Source organism: Epinephelus lanceolatus, chromosome 14 (assembly GCF_041903045.1).
Source record: "Epinephelus lanceolatus isolate andai-2023 chromosome 14, ASM4190304v1, whole genome shotgun sequence".
Classification (NCBI taxonomy): domain Eukaryota; kingdom Metazoa; phylum Chordata; class Actinopteri; order Perciformes; family Serranidae; genus Epinephelus; species Epinephelus lanceolatus.
Window position 1 is genome coordinate 31,407,816 of NC_135747.1, and position 14,987 is coordinate 31,422,802.

Here is a 14,987-nt window from a genome sequence, read left to right on the forward strand (position 1 = left end):
CTATGGGCAGGATACCATAAAATTTTGCAGGATTGCTCGGAGTAAATGTGTGTGCCTGTCAACTGAATTTGGTTGCAGTTGTAGTCCAGGTAATGAGGCAGTTTTTGTTAATTAGGCCACTTGCAAGGAATTGGCAACCAATTATTGGAAAATGGGAGGGTGGGTCATACAACTAATAAACAACTTTTTTTCATGGCTCAATCTAATGTCTCATGTTCCAACTCTGGTGGGGTTAGGGTGGTGAAACATATTTTGGGAATATGGGAAAAAGGGGGCAATTAATGCAGGCTAAAATGGGTGCGGCCTATATCTAGAAGAAAGAAAAAATCTTCTACATTTCATAGTTTAACAATTATGAGGCAGTGTTTTATAAATTGGCAGTCGATTGCCCTGTTTCTCCAGATTGCAAACAAAAGCTTATCACATGTTTCTTTATATTGGGGCTGCCCGATGTATCATTTCAGCATTGACATTGCAATGTGTGCATGTGCCATGGTCGCATTACATATTATGCAAAGTCAGTTAAGGCAAATTAACTAAAACACCTCATGCTACAACTATTTCGCTGCTTGTTCTAAAAACAATCTTGCATGGGTCTAATTTTTCATGACTAATGTAACCGTCTAAGCCTTCTCTTTATGATAGGTTACATGTGCATGTGACGTAGTCTGGCCGCATTTGTTATGGAGAGTAAGACTCTCCTGTGTGTGTGTGTAGAAAAATACCATAACTGCACAGGCAAGTGCGACAGACGCAGTGAAACTCATGATTTTCCAAAAAGGTGCAGGAAGTGACTAGATAAGTTCATGTTCCAGTAAAATGACTGTTAAAAGGGCAACGTTTTGTGTTCGCTGTACTGAATAAATAAGCACTTGCATAACACTTGTCTACTCTTCCGACCACTCAATGTACTTTTCACACTACGAGTCACATTCACCCATTCACAAACACATTCATACACTGGTGGCCGAGGCTACCAGCTACTCAGTTTTTAACACACTTACACAGCGATGGAACAGCCATCAGGGGCATTTTGGGGTTCAGTATCTTCCTGAAGGATACTTTGACATGTGAATCGGAGGGTCGGGGGATAGAACTGCCGAATTTCCGATTAGCGGACAACCCGCTCTAACTTCTGAGCCACAGCCGCCCCACTTGTATAATGCAACATTAACACAGCCCCTCTCAATCATTCTTGACTGCCAGGTTGTTGGACTGTGAAAGCTAGTTACCAGCTTTGAGTGAGGCTAATGCTATCTGAGTTAGCCTAAAGAAACCAGAGGCTGGAAGGGTAATGTTAACGCTAACGTTAATCGACAAAAGAAGTCTGATAAACAACCAAACACAACCCCCTAGTAGTCGACCACAACCTGAAATTGAGCAGGTAACAGAAGGGAAAGTCATTTTCAACTTTTATTATGATTATTTTTATTTTTGATGCAGATGTACTCCCCTACAAAATCACATCAAGAATTTTAGCTTTATTTTTTTATTCAAACAGAGCTTCAGTATTCTGATGGAAATCCCTGTATTTTACATATATTATAGGAAAATAAATGTTGCAATGTCAGTTTTTTCCAATGCTGTGCAGGCCTGCTTGATATTCAACCAAACTGAATTGAAATCTATTAAGTAGCTTTTGATATTGCACTTAATAACATCCACATTAATATAGAGGACCAGAAACAAAAACCTCTTTGCCAGAGGTAATAAATAATCCCATACAAACCACAGACTTACATCACTGTCTCCACCATGCTACTGTTTTCTTAATAAAATGTGAAGTATTGTTTTGTTCAGTTTGTATGCACTGTAAATATCCACCGTGGTGAGGTAAGTCTTGTTTTCTCTTGAAGTTTTACACGTTTGTGTTGAAAGATATATTTAAGAAAAACATTGCTAATAGCTAAGTGAAAGTGTGAACACAGTTTCCCAAAGCTATCAGCTTTTAACAAGGTCTAATTGAATTGCTGTGAGAGCACTGGTTTTTCACAATGTGCCATTTCAATTAATTATTAGCCCTAAAATGCGGAAGGATTTTCCTAATATCACACAGAACCACTTAGTGTATTAAAGAGAATGATAATGTATGTTAGTGCGGATTCATGAGCCCGTTCCAAATTATAAACCAAATGTAATCCCTGTAGCTTTGGTTGCTAAATGGAGGTTTTGATTCACTTACTGTAATAAATGGCTCGACTCCCGAATACATTTCATCAGTAATACTTGACACCGCGGAGCTTATGGTGTGCCAGATGAAAACAGGATGTGTTTCTAAGCAGATTTAACAATGCAAAATGCATAAAGTGTGAGGTCATCACTCCAAGAGAATGGAGTGTGCAGGGGGAAAAAAAAGAATACGAGCCTACGAGGTCACGGAAATAAAGATAAATGTGAGTACCAACAGCAAGGCTATGGCAATGGAGCTAATAAGAAACTGTTTTATCTTTTTACAATTTAAATTGTAACCTTGAGCCCACAGCCAGCCACACAGGCTCCCGGTAGAATCATAATTCTGGCAAGGGGGAGCAGCTCTAGGTGTGGGTGCATGGGCCACAGCATTAGCTCTCTGAGTGAAATATATGGCAGTGACGCCTCTCGGCCCCATCCACAATCAATTGGATTCTTTTCCTTTAATATTTACTCGCAGCGATGAGATGCTCGTCTGCATGGTGATGAACAGTCTGCCACTGGCGTTTGAAGGTGACCTGTCAGTGAGTATGGACAAATCTCTCGCTCGCAGAAATGTAGAAAATAAATCATTAGGGGCAGGCAGTCAGACAGGGGCCTCTCTCTCTCCCTCACTCTCCTCGGATTTAAATCAGCTCAGATTTATGATTTGAATTAATGCTTCGTTTGGTCAAAGGAATGGTCGCAGAGACAAATGATGTTTGGTACTGAAACCATCCTAATATTGATTACTGGGTGTCGCAGCAATCTCTTGTTTATATCAAGCACTCTCCTGTGACAGGGTGGCCAGCAGGAGTCATCCTGATAATACGCCGGAGAAATATGGCCCTGCTCGGCACCGCGGGGCCATGAAACACAGCTAGCAGCATGCTGTCTTCTTCATCTAGCCCCAGGCTTCCACTCACATGTTTATTTTTGATAAAAGCATTTTGTAATTTCACAAGTTAAGAGCTGACTTACAAGATTACAGGGTTATTTAGCATTCCAAAAACGTCTCGCTCTGGCCTGTGTTGGCAAACTATTTTGGAGTGTGAATGCCTAATATGTCCAGCTCACAGGCCCATTTATCCAATAGCAATCCAAACATATAAATCACTTGACTGATATAGCACGGAGTGGGCAGAAAGGGAACTGTATTTGGCTGTAGCTTTGTTGGGACTGACTGTTGTTCACAGTGCTGACTAGGGTATGACTTCATGCTGTTTTTTTTTTTTTCTCTCTGCTCAGACCACAGCTGCTCTGAGGAAATGGACCAGAGTTTTTATAATCATCCAGCTTAAACTAAGACGCACACAAACGGATGTGTTTACTTACACAAATTATGTTACCAACCACGATAGGAATTGATATGATAATGAGCATGCTTCTGATAATACCACTAAGGACACGGATCCATTTAATCAGAAAGAGCTCCTACATAAACCCACCGTCCTCAGGGCTAAAATACAGGTGCCTCATCTCGGTGTTTGTCTGAAGCAGATCTTTGTGAAGCGCTTAAAGCAAAGCACAACAGAGCCAGCCAGTGAAGGACACTCTGTTCTGTTTGTAGAGTTGGATTGCCCGTCGCTGTCTTTGTGTTGATGTAAATTGAACAGGCTAATGTTTCTCCCTCGCATTAAATATTCATCACAATTAGACCTTCCTGTTTGCATCAGTGTTATTAATTATAAGGAAAAAATACAGCCAGTTCAACTCTGAGCCAAAATAACCAAACATCCTGGGCGAGAGGAGGGGAGGAAGAAACAGATACGTTTGAGAGACAGATAAAAAAAATGATAGTGAGACATGGAGATGGAGAGGCATAGAAATGTAAAGAGATAGAATGAGAGGTGTGTGTGTGTGTGTGTGTGTGTGTGTGTGTGTCTTTGATTCTCCCTCACACTCTTTAGTTGGGCAGGGGGAGCCCTCTCAAAGCACAATGTGGATTGTTCCTGCGCCTCTCAGGAAATGCCACAATTACAGATCACAGACCAAGCAAAACACGTGTGGCGCTGGGCCTTTAGGGGGATAAACAGCCCGCCATTCCCTCCCAGTGCATTGACCCCAGCCACAACCTTCATTACTGGGAGAGAAAATATTGTCAGCTGCCCACTAACAAACACCTGCCAATTTCAAGAGAAGGAATTGCTTTTTTCAGCAGAGGAAGAAAAAATAAAGTGTTTCTCAGACCTGCAGAAAAGGAGTGGGGAGAAAAGATAAGGCAGCATTCACCCTTGTCTTCTTTTCTCTGTTGTTGTTTTTTTTTTTTTTTTTTTTGTACTCCGTCTCGCCGACTTCCCCGTCATTCGCCCTCTGTCTCTCTTTGGCCACTGGGTGCTGCCCTGCCACTCATCTGACTCCTCACCACACAACTCTAATGGAGCTGAAATCCTGTTTGTAATTAGATATGGGAATTCCATTGTCATCAGCCAGATGATGCCACGACATGCCGACCAAATAACAGACAGCGCCGACATGGAAGGAGGAGACACAACACCCCACTGCGAACTTCCAGATTTCACTGTACAGTCTGAAATAAATCTGTGACGCCACAACTGAGCCGTATATAAGCAGTTACATCCTACTTCAAAACCTGAAAGCCCTTTGTCTCACATCTGTGGCTTCAGTCCAGGCTGTCTGCGCCCAACGGGGAGCGGAGAGCCACATGCTAGGCTGAAGCTGGACGGCTGGTGACAGGTACCTGGAGTGTTGCCTGACTGAGAGTTGAGAGAAGAGGTTCTGGGTGAGATGATGAGGAAGCATCATTCTCTCTTCCCAGGGTCATCAGGCTAATTTCCGCAAGCCCCACCCTCGCGCTTGTATGTTTGCGTGTGTGTGTGTGTGTGTATGTGTGCTGGTGTGTGTGCATGTGTGCATGCTCGCGTGAGAGAGAAAGAGGGGGCCTTGGCCCCTGAGAGCGCTCTGTGAGGAGACCACAGCTGTACACTCCCAGCAGCTAATTGGTCCTTATCTAGCTGTCCCATTCATCTTCATTTTTTACCAATTACTGAGCATTATCTGTGTTCTCAGTTGGGTATGGGACTTAATCCTTTTTGGTTAAGCTGGTGCTACAGCTTGCAAATTTCAAATGGAGGGGGGGGGGGGGGGGGGGGGGAGTGTTGGGGAGGAGGGAAAGGTGGAGGGGAAGGGGAGGGGGGCAAAAGTCATAGCAAAAACAAATTCTGAAACTTCCCATCATCCCTCACTGGCAGGAAGCAATCAATAAACAATGACATCACGCGAAGGAGAGAGGAAAAAATGGAAGGGATCAATTATTGGCGTTATAATTCAAGTCCTTGTTTGCAAACGTTGCAGCCTCATTGATTAGGCTGTTCTTGTTGCACTCAACATTATTGACTTGTTAAAACCATATTTTCTCATCATCAGTGGTTTTGCGTTTGCGGTCACACAGATAACAACGCTTTAAGGGGGCATCATTAATTATTCAAGATGTATTCATTTTAAAGCACAGCGAGTCCAAATCATCCTGTTTACTCTACAAACAATACAAGTATAGTACATTGCTCATCCAGAAGGTACATCAAGACGCTGCAATCTGGGGCAGTTAGCCTTAATTTTCTAAGATCAATGCATAACTAGGCTCCTCTCTATATGGGGTCCGTGCTTGGCCATGCTGCAGAGCTGAGTGGAGTCAGCCTGGAGACCATGCACTAATTACTGGAGTGTTTACTGCTCTGCTGGATAGCATTTGTACCATTTTGGATCATATCAGTGAGTCAATGTGCTCTGCGCTAGGCAGATAAATAAGGCATTAAGATGACAGTGTGTATGAATGAAATTACAGTGGAAAAAATGATAGTCATCAATTATAAAATAAGCCCCAAAATGGGTCAAATCAGCAGCGGCACACGTATGTATACTTACAGAACATACAGGCATGCGTGTCAGCAGACACAGACAGTCATGCACACAAAAGCAGGACACATATAGAGACGCTGCTCCTGCACTTTGATAGGGATCTGTTTGGTCACACTCTCTGCGCCAGCTGTCAGCCCAGCTCCACTGCTGCGATTTAATTAGTCTGTTTATGTCCTTTCTAATAATAAAGCTCTCTGGGTGGAAGGACACATCCGACTAGCTAGCTGCGCGCTCCAACCTGCTAGCTTGCGTTAGAGCTGGTGGCCCGGTGCAGCTAAATGTGGGCCACGATGGAGGATGGTGGCTACTTCCTGCTCCTCTAGACAGAACAATGGCCCTCAGGCTCAGATCTAGTATCACCCCCTACTCAATCCTAACCTTAACCATTAGGGGATAAAGCACATACTGACCTGATATGAGTGTCTAGGGGCAACTTCATCCATCTTCCTCTCTAGCTCTCTTGTGGGAGCCTTTGTCAGCCGAAGCTCTTGAGAGAGACTAGATTGTAGCCATAGGCTGAATAGAATTCATTTCACGAACATATCATAACACCTCTCTCACCGCGACAGATTATTGTCTTGTCAGAATCATGCAATTACAGTGTGGTTTGTTTTGATTTTCTTTATTCTGATATCAAGGCTGCACCGGACAAAAAAGGGTCTGTTTAGGCTGCAGGTGTTGGAGGGGTAAAAAAAAAAAAAAAGAAAGAAAACGAAAGAAGGGGGGAGTAGTGGTATTAACTGAATCAGACACACTGAGCTAGACAGAGAGTGGCAGAGCAGACAGACAGCCTTCCAGCCTGAGTAAAGAGCTTGATGGGTCTCTGTCTCTCTCTTGGGCTTTGGCCCTCACCATCTCTCTATTAGTCTGCCAGGCTCATGGGAGCCAGGTGACAGATAAGTGAAGAACGACACACACATTTTAATAGACATTTCAAAAGATAAACCTGATAATCATTTCTCTTTTTAATGAAGTCTAATGTCCTCGTTCTAATTCCAGTTGCGTCGCCTGTTAAGCATCAGCGTAATACTTGAATATGCATGATTGGGAAATTGTGAGGCGCGCTGATGTTGCTGCAAAATACACAAACGCAGACAACTGCAGAAATAGATTACAATAACAGGGGGGATTGATTAAACATTATTTCCGTAATGATCCATATCAAGTTCTATCATCTTTGAGTGGCAGCGGAGTTGCAGCTTTATAGAGAGGAATCAGCACAAGGAGAGACAACGCGCCAGACAGACCTCGTGTCATGGAAATATTTGTTTGATTGTCTCTTGCGGTTAGTTCACAATAGCAGGAGCAGAGCTATAAAAAACAACTGACCAGTCGAGTTGTCATCCCTCATCAACATTAGGCCTCATTCTTCATTAATTGGATAGATTAATTTGGAGCGCTTTGATGCGGGGGTGATGCATGCGTTCGGCTGTCCCCTCCTCACTATTCTCTGTCAGGTTGAATTTAGCCAGGGAAGGGGCTGACCTTTGAAAGTGAAGAGATCAACACAATTTGAAAAGACAATGTCACTTGGTGTAAATGTGATACGTGTAATAAATGACATTCAACCTTTCAGTGATGATGAGCTTTCGCAGGTTGGAGTAATGTGAAATATGCGCGCTGCGTGTAATTGCATAGAATGTGGAGCGGTTTTTACAAACACAGCTAAGACGGTGCGGCATTAGAGCCTGGATGTCATTTGCTCTCATTTCACTATGATTATGTCTAGGAGGTAACATTAGCATAGAGTAATAATATTACTGTGTACACAATAACAGTAATGACAATACAGTGATGACAACAACAAAATGACTCTTTTACTGTGATCACCCTGTAAAAATGTTCCATTGCCTGGCTACGCTGCAATCAGGGGGAGAATCAAAGAGCATTTGTGTGATAGAAATAGTTGGTTCTGTTCCACGAAAGCACTCTGTCGGTTTGCCTGAACCGAAAGGTGTTTCTTCTCAATTATGATATGGGAACCCTCATCCAAATAGAGCTATCAGCCATACTGAGGCCAGACATCTTCACCATCACACAGCCTCTCCCCTGGGACCGAGATAAAAAGGGAGAGAGTAGAGCAAGTTCAAACAATGTTAAGGAATTTCACAATCTCAGCATGTCCTTCACAGTGTGAACAAACAGAGCGAGGTATTTCTTCATAGACTATGTTGAGAATCCCTAAGTTAGAAAATAAAAAAATACTCATTCCAGCTAAATAATTAGAATAACATGATGTTATTTTTGTTTAATCTCTTTACTCAAATGTGATTAAATCCAAACTACGTAGCTACATTTTTTTAGAGCAATTATTCTAGACCTGATGGGGCAGCATATGAGCCTACAAGTGTTAAAGGAACAGTGTGTAAGATTTAGGGGGATTCAGTGGTGTCTAGCAGTGAGGATTGCAGATTGCAGCAAGCTAGAAGTTCTCTTGGTTGAAATTCCTTCAGTGGTCATTGTTCAGGAGGTTTTTACCAGGAGCCGAATCATCCACAGAGGTCTCTTCCTCTCCAGAACAAACCAACCAGGTGATTAAAACCAGTAGAAACGTTGAACAAAGCAGTTTCACGTTACAAATCTGTGTTTCGTCAATGCTGTTTGGCATGTCGCAAGCCCAGCACCTGCTAATGTGTGCTCACCTTTTCCCTCTGATAACTTAAGATTTAGATGTTTAGGATGTTTTTATCGGGAGCCGAATATTCCGCAGAGGTCTCTTCCTCTCCAAAACAAACTGACTCGGTGATTTAAACCAGTGAAAACACTGGATAAAGCAGTTTCATGTTACAAATTAGTGTTTGTCCAATGCTGTTTGGCAGATAGGCTGCTAGCCCAGCACCTGCTAATGTGTGCTCACCTTTTCCCTCTGATAACTTATAATTTAGATGTTTAGGATGTTTTTATCGGGAGCCGAATTATCCACAGAGGTCTCCTTCTCTCAAAAACAAACAGACTCAGTGATTAAAACCAGTAAAAACACTGAACAAAGCACCTTCACGTTACAAATCAGTGTTTCTCCAATGTTGTTTGGCATGTCGTAGACAGGCCGCTAGCCCAGCACCTGCTACTGTGTGTGTACTCATCTATTTTCTCTGATAACTTGACATGTGCTCACTTTATTTCTGATTCAGACGTTCAGGAGGTTTTTCCTGGGAGTCCAATTATCCACAGAGGTCTCCTCCTCTCCCAAACAAACGGACCAGGTGATTAAAACCTCTAAAAATGCTGAATAAAACAGTTTCACATTACAATTCAGTGTTTTTCCAACATTGTTAGCTAGCCCAATCTCTGCTATTGTGTGCTCATCGTTTTTCTCTGATAACTAAAAATCCAGATGTTCGGGGGATTTTTACCAGGAGCTGAATGGTCTTTAAAATGAACGGACCAGTTTTTCCAAGGCTTTCGTCGCTGAGGGCTGTTAGCTACAGTGTCAGACACGGAAATGCAAATGGCTCTATCTAGAGTCAGTGTTTGGTTTGTCCATTCTGGGTTACTGTAGAAGCATGGTGGTGCGACATGGTGATCTCCATGAACAGGGACCCGCTCCATATGTAGATATAAGCGGCTCATTCCATGATAATGACAACAACAATTTTTATTTTCAGGCAATTACACATGAAAGAAAACATACGTATTATATTATATTCCACGCCAGCATATCCCCTGAACCTTTAAATGTCCAAGTAAGAAGAGGAACAACAAGTACATTTCCAGCGCAACTCCACCTTAACTCGTTGAAAAGAAAAGCATTTTGGTTTTGTTGTTTTGTTTTTTCTTGTGGGATCTGCAAATTTTTAAATGCTTTGCCGTGGCAGCACTGCATGTTTACTTTATATTACGAATGCCAGTTGCATGACAAGGCGCTGAACGTCTATTCTGTGCTGAGCGCTGCACATTTGGCACGTTCTTTTATTTATTTATTTTTTATTTATTTGTCACTGAGATTTGAAAAATGTTCAACTTTGGGTAAAACGCTGCCCTTGCCACTGTCACTGTCACTTTTACAGCCGATTGCACTCTTTTAGCTGATCAATCACATCGGAGGAGGGGCGGAGCAAATGGCAAATGTTATCACACCACAGGCGATATATTAATATATCAAAACCATGAGCCCACATAGTACTACCACTTTAAGGTTTGAGATGGATCATCATAAATTCTAACTAAATTTTACTTTAATTCAGTTTATATGTATATGTAAAACACATAGGTTATATTGTTGTTGTTTTTTCATACTGAATTGGGAATCAAGAATCATGGCATTTCACTGGTATTGGTATCGACTACTAAATCTCTTTTGCTTTGCAGCATGCCTACAGCAGTCATATTAAATTCACGTTACAGTCAGTTCACCTTGAACTCATTAGCACTACTGTAAACTATACACTGCATTACTGATTTTCTCTCAGGAGGTGATTGTAATGGAGGAAGTGAGAGCGCAGGAGGTAGTGATGCTAATTTTGTAATTAAAACGGATGATCTGATGACCACATGCAAACTGATCCCCCCCCTTCCCCGTCCACCCCAAAGTGATATGACGGCAGAGTGGGCCGTGATTGATAACACTCGTCAATATATTTCATTTCAGGAGCCTTAGTCAAATGACAACTGGTTGTCATTGACTGAAAGCAATCTTTTTAAAAGGGGAGCCTTTGCTAAGTATCAGATGAAAATGATTCCTCTGTCTGCTTGGGTGTCACTGTCTGTAGGAGCTTTATTGATTGGGCTTGAATATATTGCACCCGCAGTAGTAACAGCTGCTAGTAATATCTCTCCTCTCCTTCTGCTCTCCTCTCCTTCTGCTCTCCTCTCCTGCTCGCAGCACTTTCTGTGCCACGGCTTATTGTCAGCGATCAGATGTTGGGTGCTCTCGTGCCGATGTTGCGTATTTATCAAGAGTGATGTGTGACAAATGTAAAGTGAGCTTGGTTCCGACCCAAATTAGAGAAGCGAACAGTGTTTGCTAATGTGTCCTGAAGGCCTGGCCGTCCTGGCCACCCCCAGCCATGTGCATGATTGTGTTAACTAAACCCACCATTGTCTCCCCCACTTTATACGCTCTGTGTTATCAAGCACAAGGATGTTGGCATTGGTTGGTAAAGGTCATTTACTGTAATGAGATTTGCCACATGCAAGCATATGGCTTGATTATTGCCCTGTTCGTTAACATTTTCAGCAAAGAGACAAATAGACAGCTAAAACAGGGGCGAGTGAGGGTGGGGGCGGCGGCGAGACGTGTGCAGCATTTCTCCTCAAAGATGGGAAGAACTTTTTTTTTTTTTTTTTTTACAACAGATCTGTCACAGAGATGATTGATTTTTCAATTTTCATAAGGAATGCGTGCCATTAGAGGCGAGGATTTGAATTATCCTATAAAAGTTGCCTGCTTTAGATTTTATACACTTAAAGGACAAACACCTCTGTCTGTCTCCTTGATAATTTCTACCACATGTTATACTCGGGTGGTTTGGGTAGGAAAGCAATTATGTTACCTCATCAAACCAGAAATGTTTTCTTATCATGGTTTCTCTTACATTACATTACATTAGGCATCTTGGCAGGAAATCTTCGCCCACCTGAATCATTGGAAAGTGTATCTCTTTATCCTGGCATGCGAAACACATTTTGTTTGTTGATGTGAATTAGCTTGAAATGTGTCCAATCATCATGGCTCTTGGAATGTAAAGGATATTGTTTGCATGTGTTTTAATGTTTGGCTGGCTCCACGTACCTATACATAGTTGTCTGTATGTTTTCATGTTTACCTCCTTGTTACCGCGAGATTTATTCTTTTTATGTGTCCATTTGTGTGTGTGCGTGTGTGTGTTCGCATACGTGAGTGTACAGCAGGTATTTAACAAAGGCAAGATGTTTGCTTTATTATCAACATTAACTGCGTAAACACAAAAGGCTTCAAAGTTTCATTCAATGACACCAAGGGGCTGTGGGTGGCTACATCAAAGCTCAATACCTTCCTCTCTCCCCCCATTTTAATGAGAAACAGGACTCACCAGCCTTGACTGAACCTGCCATCTGTGTGTGTCTGTTTTTTTCTTGTTTGCATGTGTGTGTGCGCCTGTGTGTGTGAATGTGGGAGCAGTTCCTGTGCATATGTATGCGCTCGCGTTGTGTAAAGTGGCACCGCGATGCCAGACAACATATTTATGGAGGCTGTGTCTTATGTTTGATCTAATGGCTATAAGGCTCCCTCCATCTCACGTGGCAGGGCTTTCTGATTTTGGAGGAGATTAATAGTTATAGTAAAGATGAATAGCTGATTAGTGCTATGGAGAGACCTCTAAATGTCTTGCCGCATGACAGACACTTTTTCATGAGCCATTCATTTCCTTTTGGGACTGGTGTGCAAATCCTTGATACGACCACAACAAAGACCCTCCATGTGTGTGCACCGCCGTCTCACCTTTGTTGGAGAAATACATACACGACATGGGGGCATTTTACAAGCGCAATTAGGAGGAAAACTGAGATTGTTTTGCAGCGGGCGGACTGCATATGCATTGTGCAGTCAGTCAGTTCATTTAGTTGCTTGACTGGAATGGTCCTGTTCAGTTTGACAGATCAGAAGAGGGAAAAAATATCTCAACGCCATGAAAACCAAAGGCTTAGCGCTGAGCAAATCAGCCCTTTGTCTTGTTCAATTCAAATCAAAGGATAACCAGGAATGTTTGTTTGACAACAGCATTTACAATGCATTGTTCTGAAGCCCAGAGCCTCCCAAACAAAGACAGATAGGCTTTAAACAAGTCATTTAATTAGCACCGGATCCCCAGCTTTGGCTGCGCCAACCAATTATACATTCCTGAGGCATGTGCAGGTCCTATTTCACGGGAGCGAGAGGCAGATCCTCTCCAGCCCTGTCTCTTACAGTACATCTCTCCCCTTCCATTTAAGAGAAGGTAAATAGCCCAGACAGACAGCTTCATTAGCCAGCGTCTGAAGAGCGCGGGGCCGATTGTCGCTTAAATAGTGCGCTTTTACTGCAGGCCCAGCCGGCGACCTCCGATCAATTACAGCTGACATTATTGTTTGTCGGGAGCTTTTTTCCTGGACAGAGGGAGTAAAAAACGAGATCAGGCCTGAGCTTTGGCTGGAAATGTAATCTTCCCCCTCTCTTTCGTTCTTTCGCTCCACAAACAATAAATCATTCAGTTGAAGAGATAATAAAGTGCCAAGTAGGAGCTAGTTTAATTTTTGTCAGGGGAAATCTGTCCACAACAGAGTTAAGGGTAAGGGGCTGGCTGCTACCTCCGTACCATTTTCAATGACAATGGCTTAGTTCCCTTTTTTCTTATTTTCCTCCGTAGGGTTAGATGTCCAGAAAGGCTGAAGTCCTGTTTAGATGAAGATTAACTGCTGCACAAATCACCGCAGGTTATCATTTCTGTCATCAAAATAAATTACTGCTCTCTTTTTAATCATTTTAAAGCATTCAACATTCAATCTTTTCTTTTTTTTTTTCCTCTGCGCGATGCTTTTAAGTGTCGGACCTTACCGTCAGCCGTGCGGTTTGGTTCTGATGTAACAGCTTTTTAATCATGCTGTTACCGAGGGCTGTTTTAATTCATTCAATTCATCCTCCGCGATTCAGATCTTTGCTTATCCATGCGTGAACTCCCGAGCACTGCACGACATAATAGCTGAGCTGTTTATATTGGTATTAAGTGATTTGTAGTTTTAATGATGGTAAATAGGAGTTCACCTTTGCGGGTCCCTCAGGCTTACTTCAGGTAAATTACTCCAAATGCATTGTTTATGCCCTTCAGGAGGGAGAGGGGGGGGCGCTTGTGGGAATTCACCTCTCATCAGGTCTGAACTTCTGTATCAGAGATAAACACAAACTGACAAATATGTTTCTAACGCTTTGCCCACTGGAATATCTACACAATATCTTGGTGATTAATGAGTCTGACTAATGTTTGTTGATTCTGTTTTTGGGAAAGAAACACATAAAAAAAATCCTTGTGCATTATCATCACCAAGTTAAGAATTAGTCAGGCATGTGTGCTGCCGTTATTCAGCGAGAGTAAACAGAGCAAATGGGACGGGATTGCATATGAATGAAACCAAAAAACACTTAACTGTCTTGCAAAAATGCCAGATTCCTTGAATAAACCAATATCCTCCTCACCTGGCTCCTTTCAGCGGCAAATAAAGGGATTTGGTGAACCCTTGTTGGTCTGTGGCACATTCCCCTACAGTAGCCTGAATGGGCCTTTATGGGAGAAACACCGCTTTGGGACGGGGTGACATGAAAGGGGCTGGACAGGCACTGAAAGCGAGACTAATACCACTTAGAGCGAACAGAGGTCCAGTGTTTCCCCACCAGGCTGTCTGTCAGGTGGGGAGACATCACCGAAGTTCATACACCATCAAATACGAGATATAACTGAAGTAAAAATCCAACATTTTTGATGATTGTGGAAATTTGGCCACTCAAGTCCATGCACCTTTATGCATAGCTGCGTTTGATTGAATGGGTGTAATGTATCCACCTCAAAGGCAGAATAAGTCTCTTCACTCTGGCCCTTGAGTGGCCTTGAAAGGCTGATAGGTAGCCTAAACCTCCCCATGTTGTCCTACAGTAAGTACCCCCGCAATCAGGCCCTCTGTGGTGTTTTTTAATTGAGCTTAGCCTGCTGAGTGGTAATTGATTCAGTCTGAGCTACAGCAGAGGCGCTGATACAAGGTGCTGCTTGGCTTCCGCCTTTCTTTAATCTCCGCTGCTTTATATTGTTTGGGAATACTCGCCACTGAGAAACTGCATGCCATCTTTCTTATGGAAATCAATGCTTCTTTTAGAAGGAGGGGAATGACAGAGAGGAGTACTTCTCATGTCCTTTCATTTTTCAACCAGTGTCCTTCTCTTTAGAGGCGTCGCCATGCAGATCTCCTTGCCCTTTGGCTACTGATGTTTTGTC

At 42.7% G+C, this 14,987-nt stretch overlaps 1 protein-coding gene across 12 annotated transcripts in view; it reads left to right on the forward strand.

Annotated features, from left to right (window-relative positions):
* Window positions 1-14,987, forward strand: part of dachd (dachshund d) — a 120,549-nt gene that overhangs the window by 71,727 nt on the left and 33,835 nt on the right. For 6 of the 12 annotated variants that reach the window (XM_078174630.1, XM_078174627.1, XM_078174629.1 and 3 more), the window contains exon 4: window positions 9,180-9,251. The exons of the other annotated variants lie outside the window; for them this stretch is intronic. In XM_078174630.1, coding sequence (XP_078030756.1) covers window positions 9,180-9,251 — 72 coding nt within the window. The remainder of the gene's footprint in view (window positions 1-9,179; window positions 9,252-14,987) is intronic. 12 annotated transcript variants of the gene reach the window in all.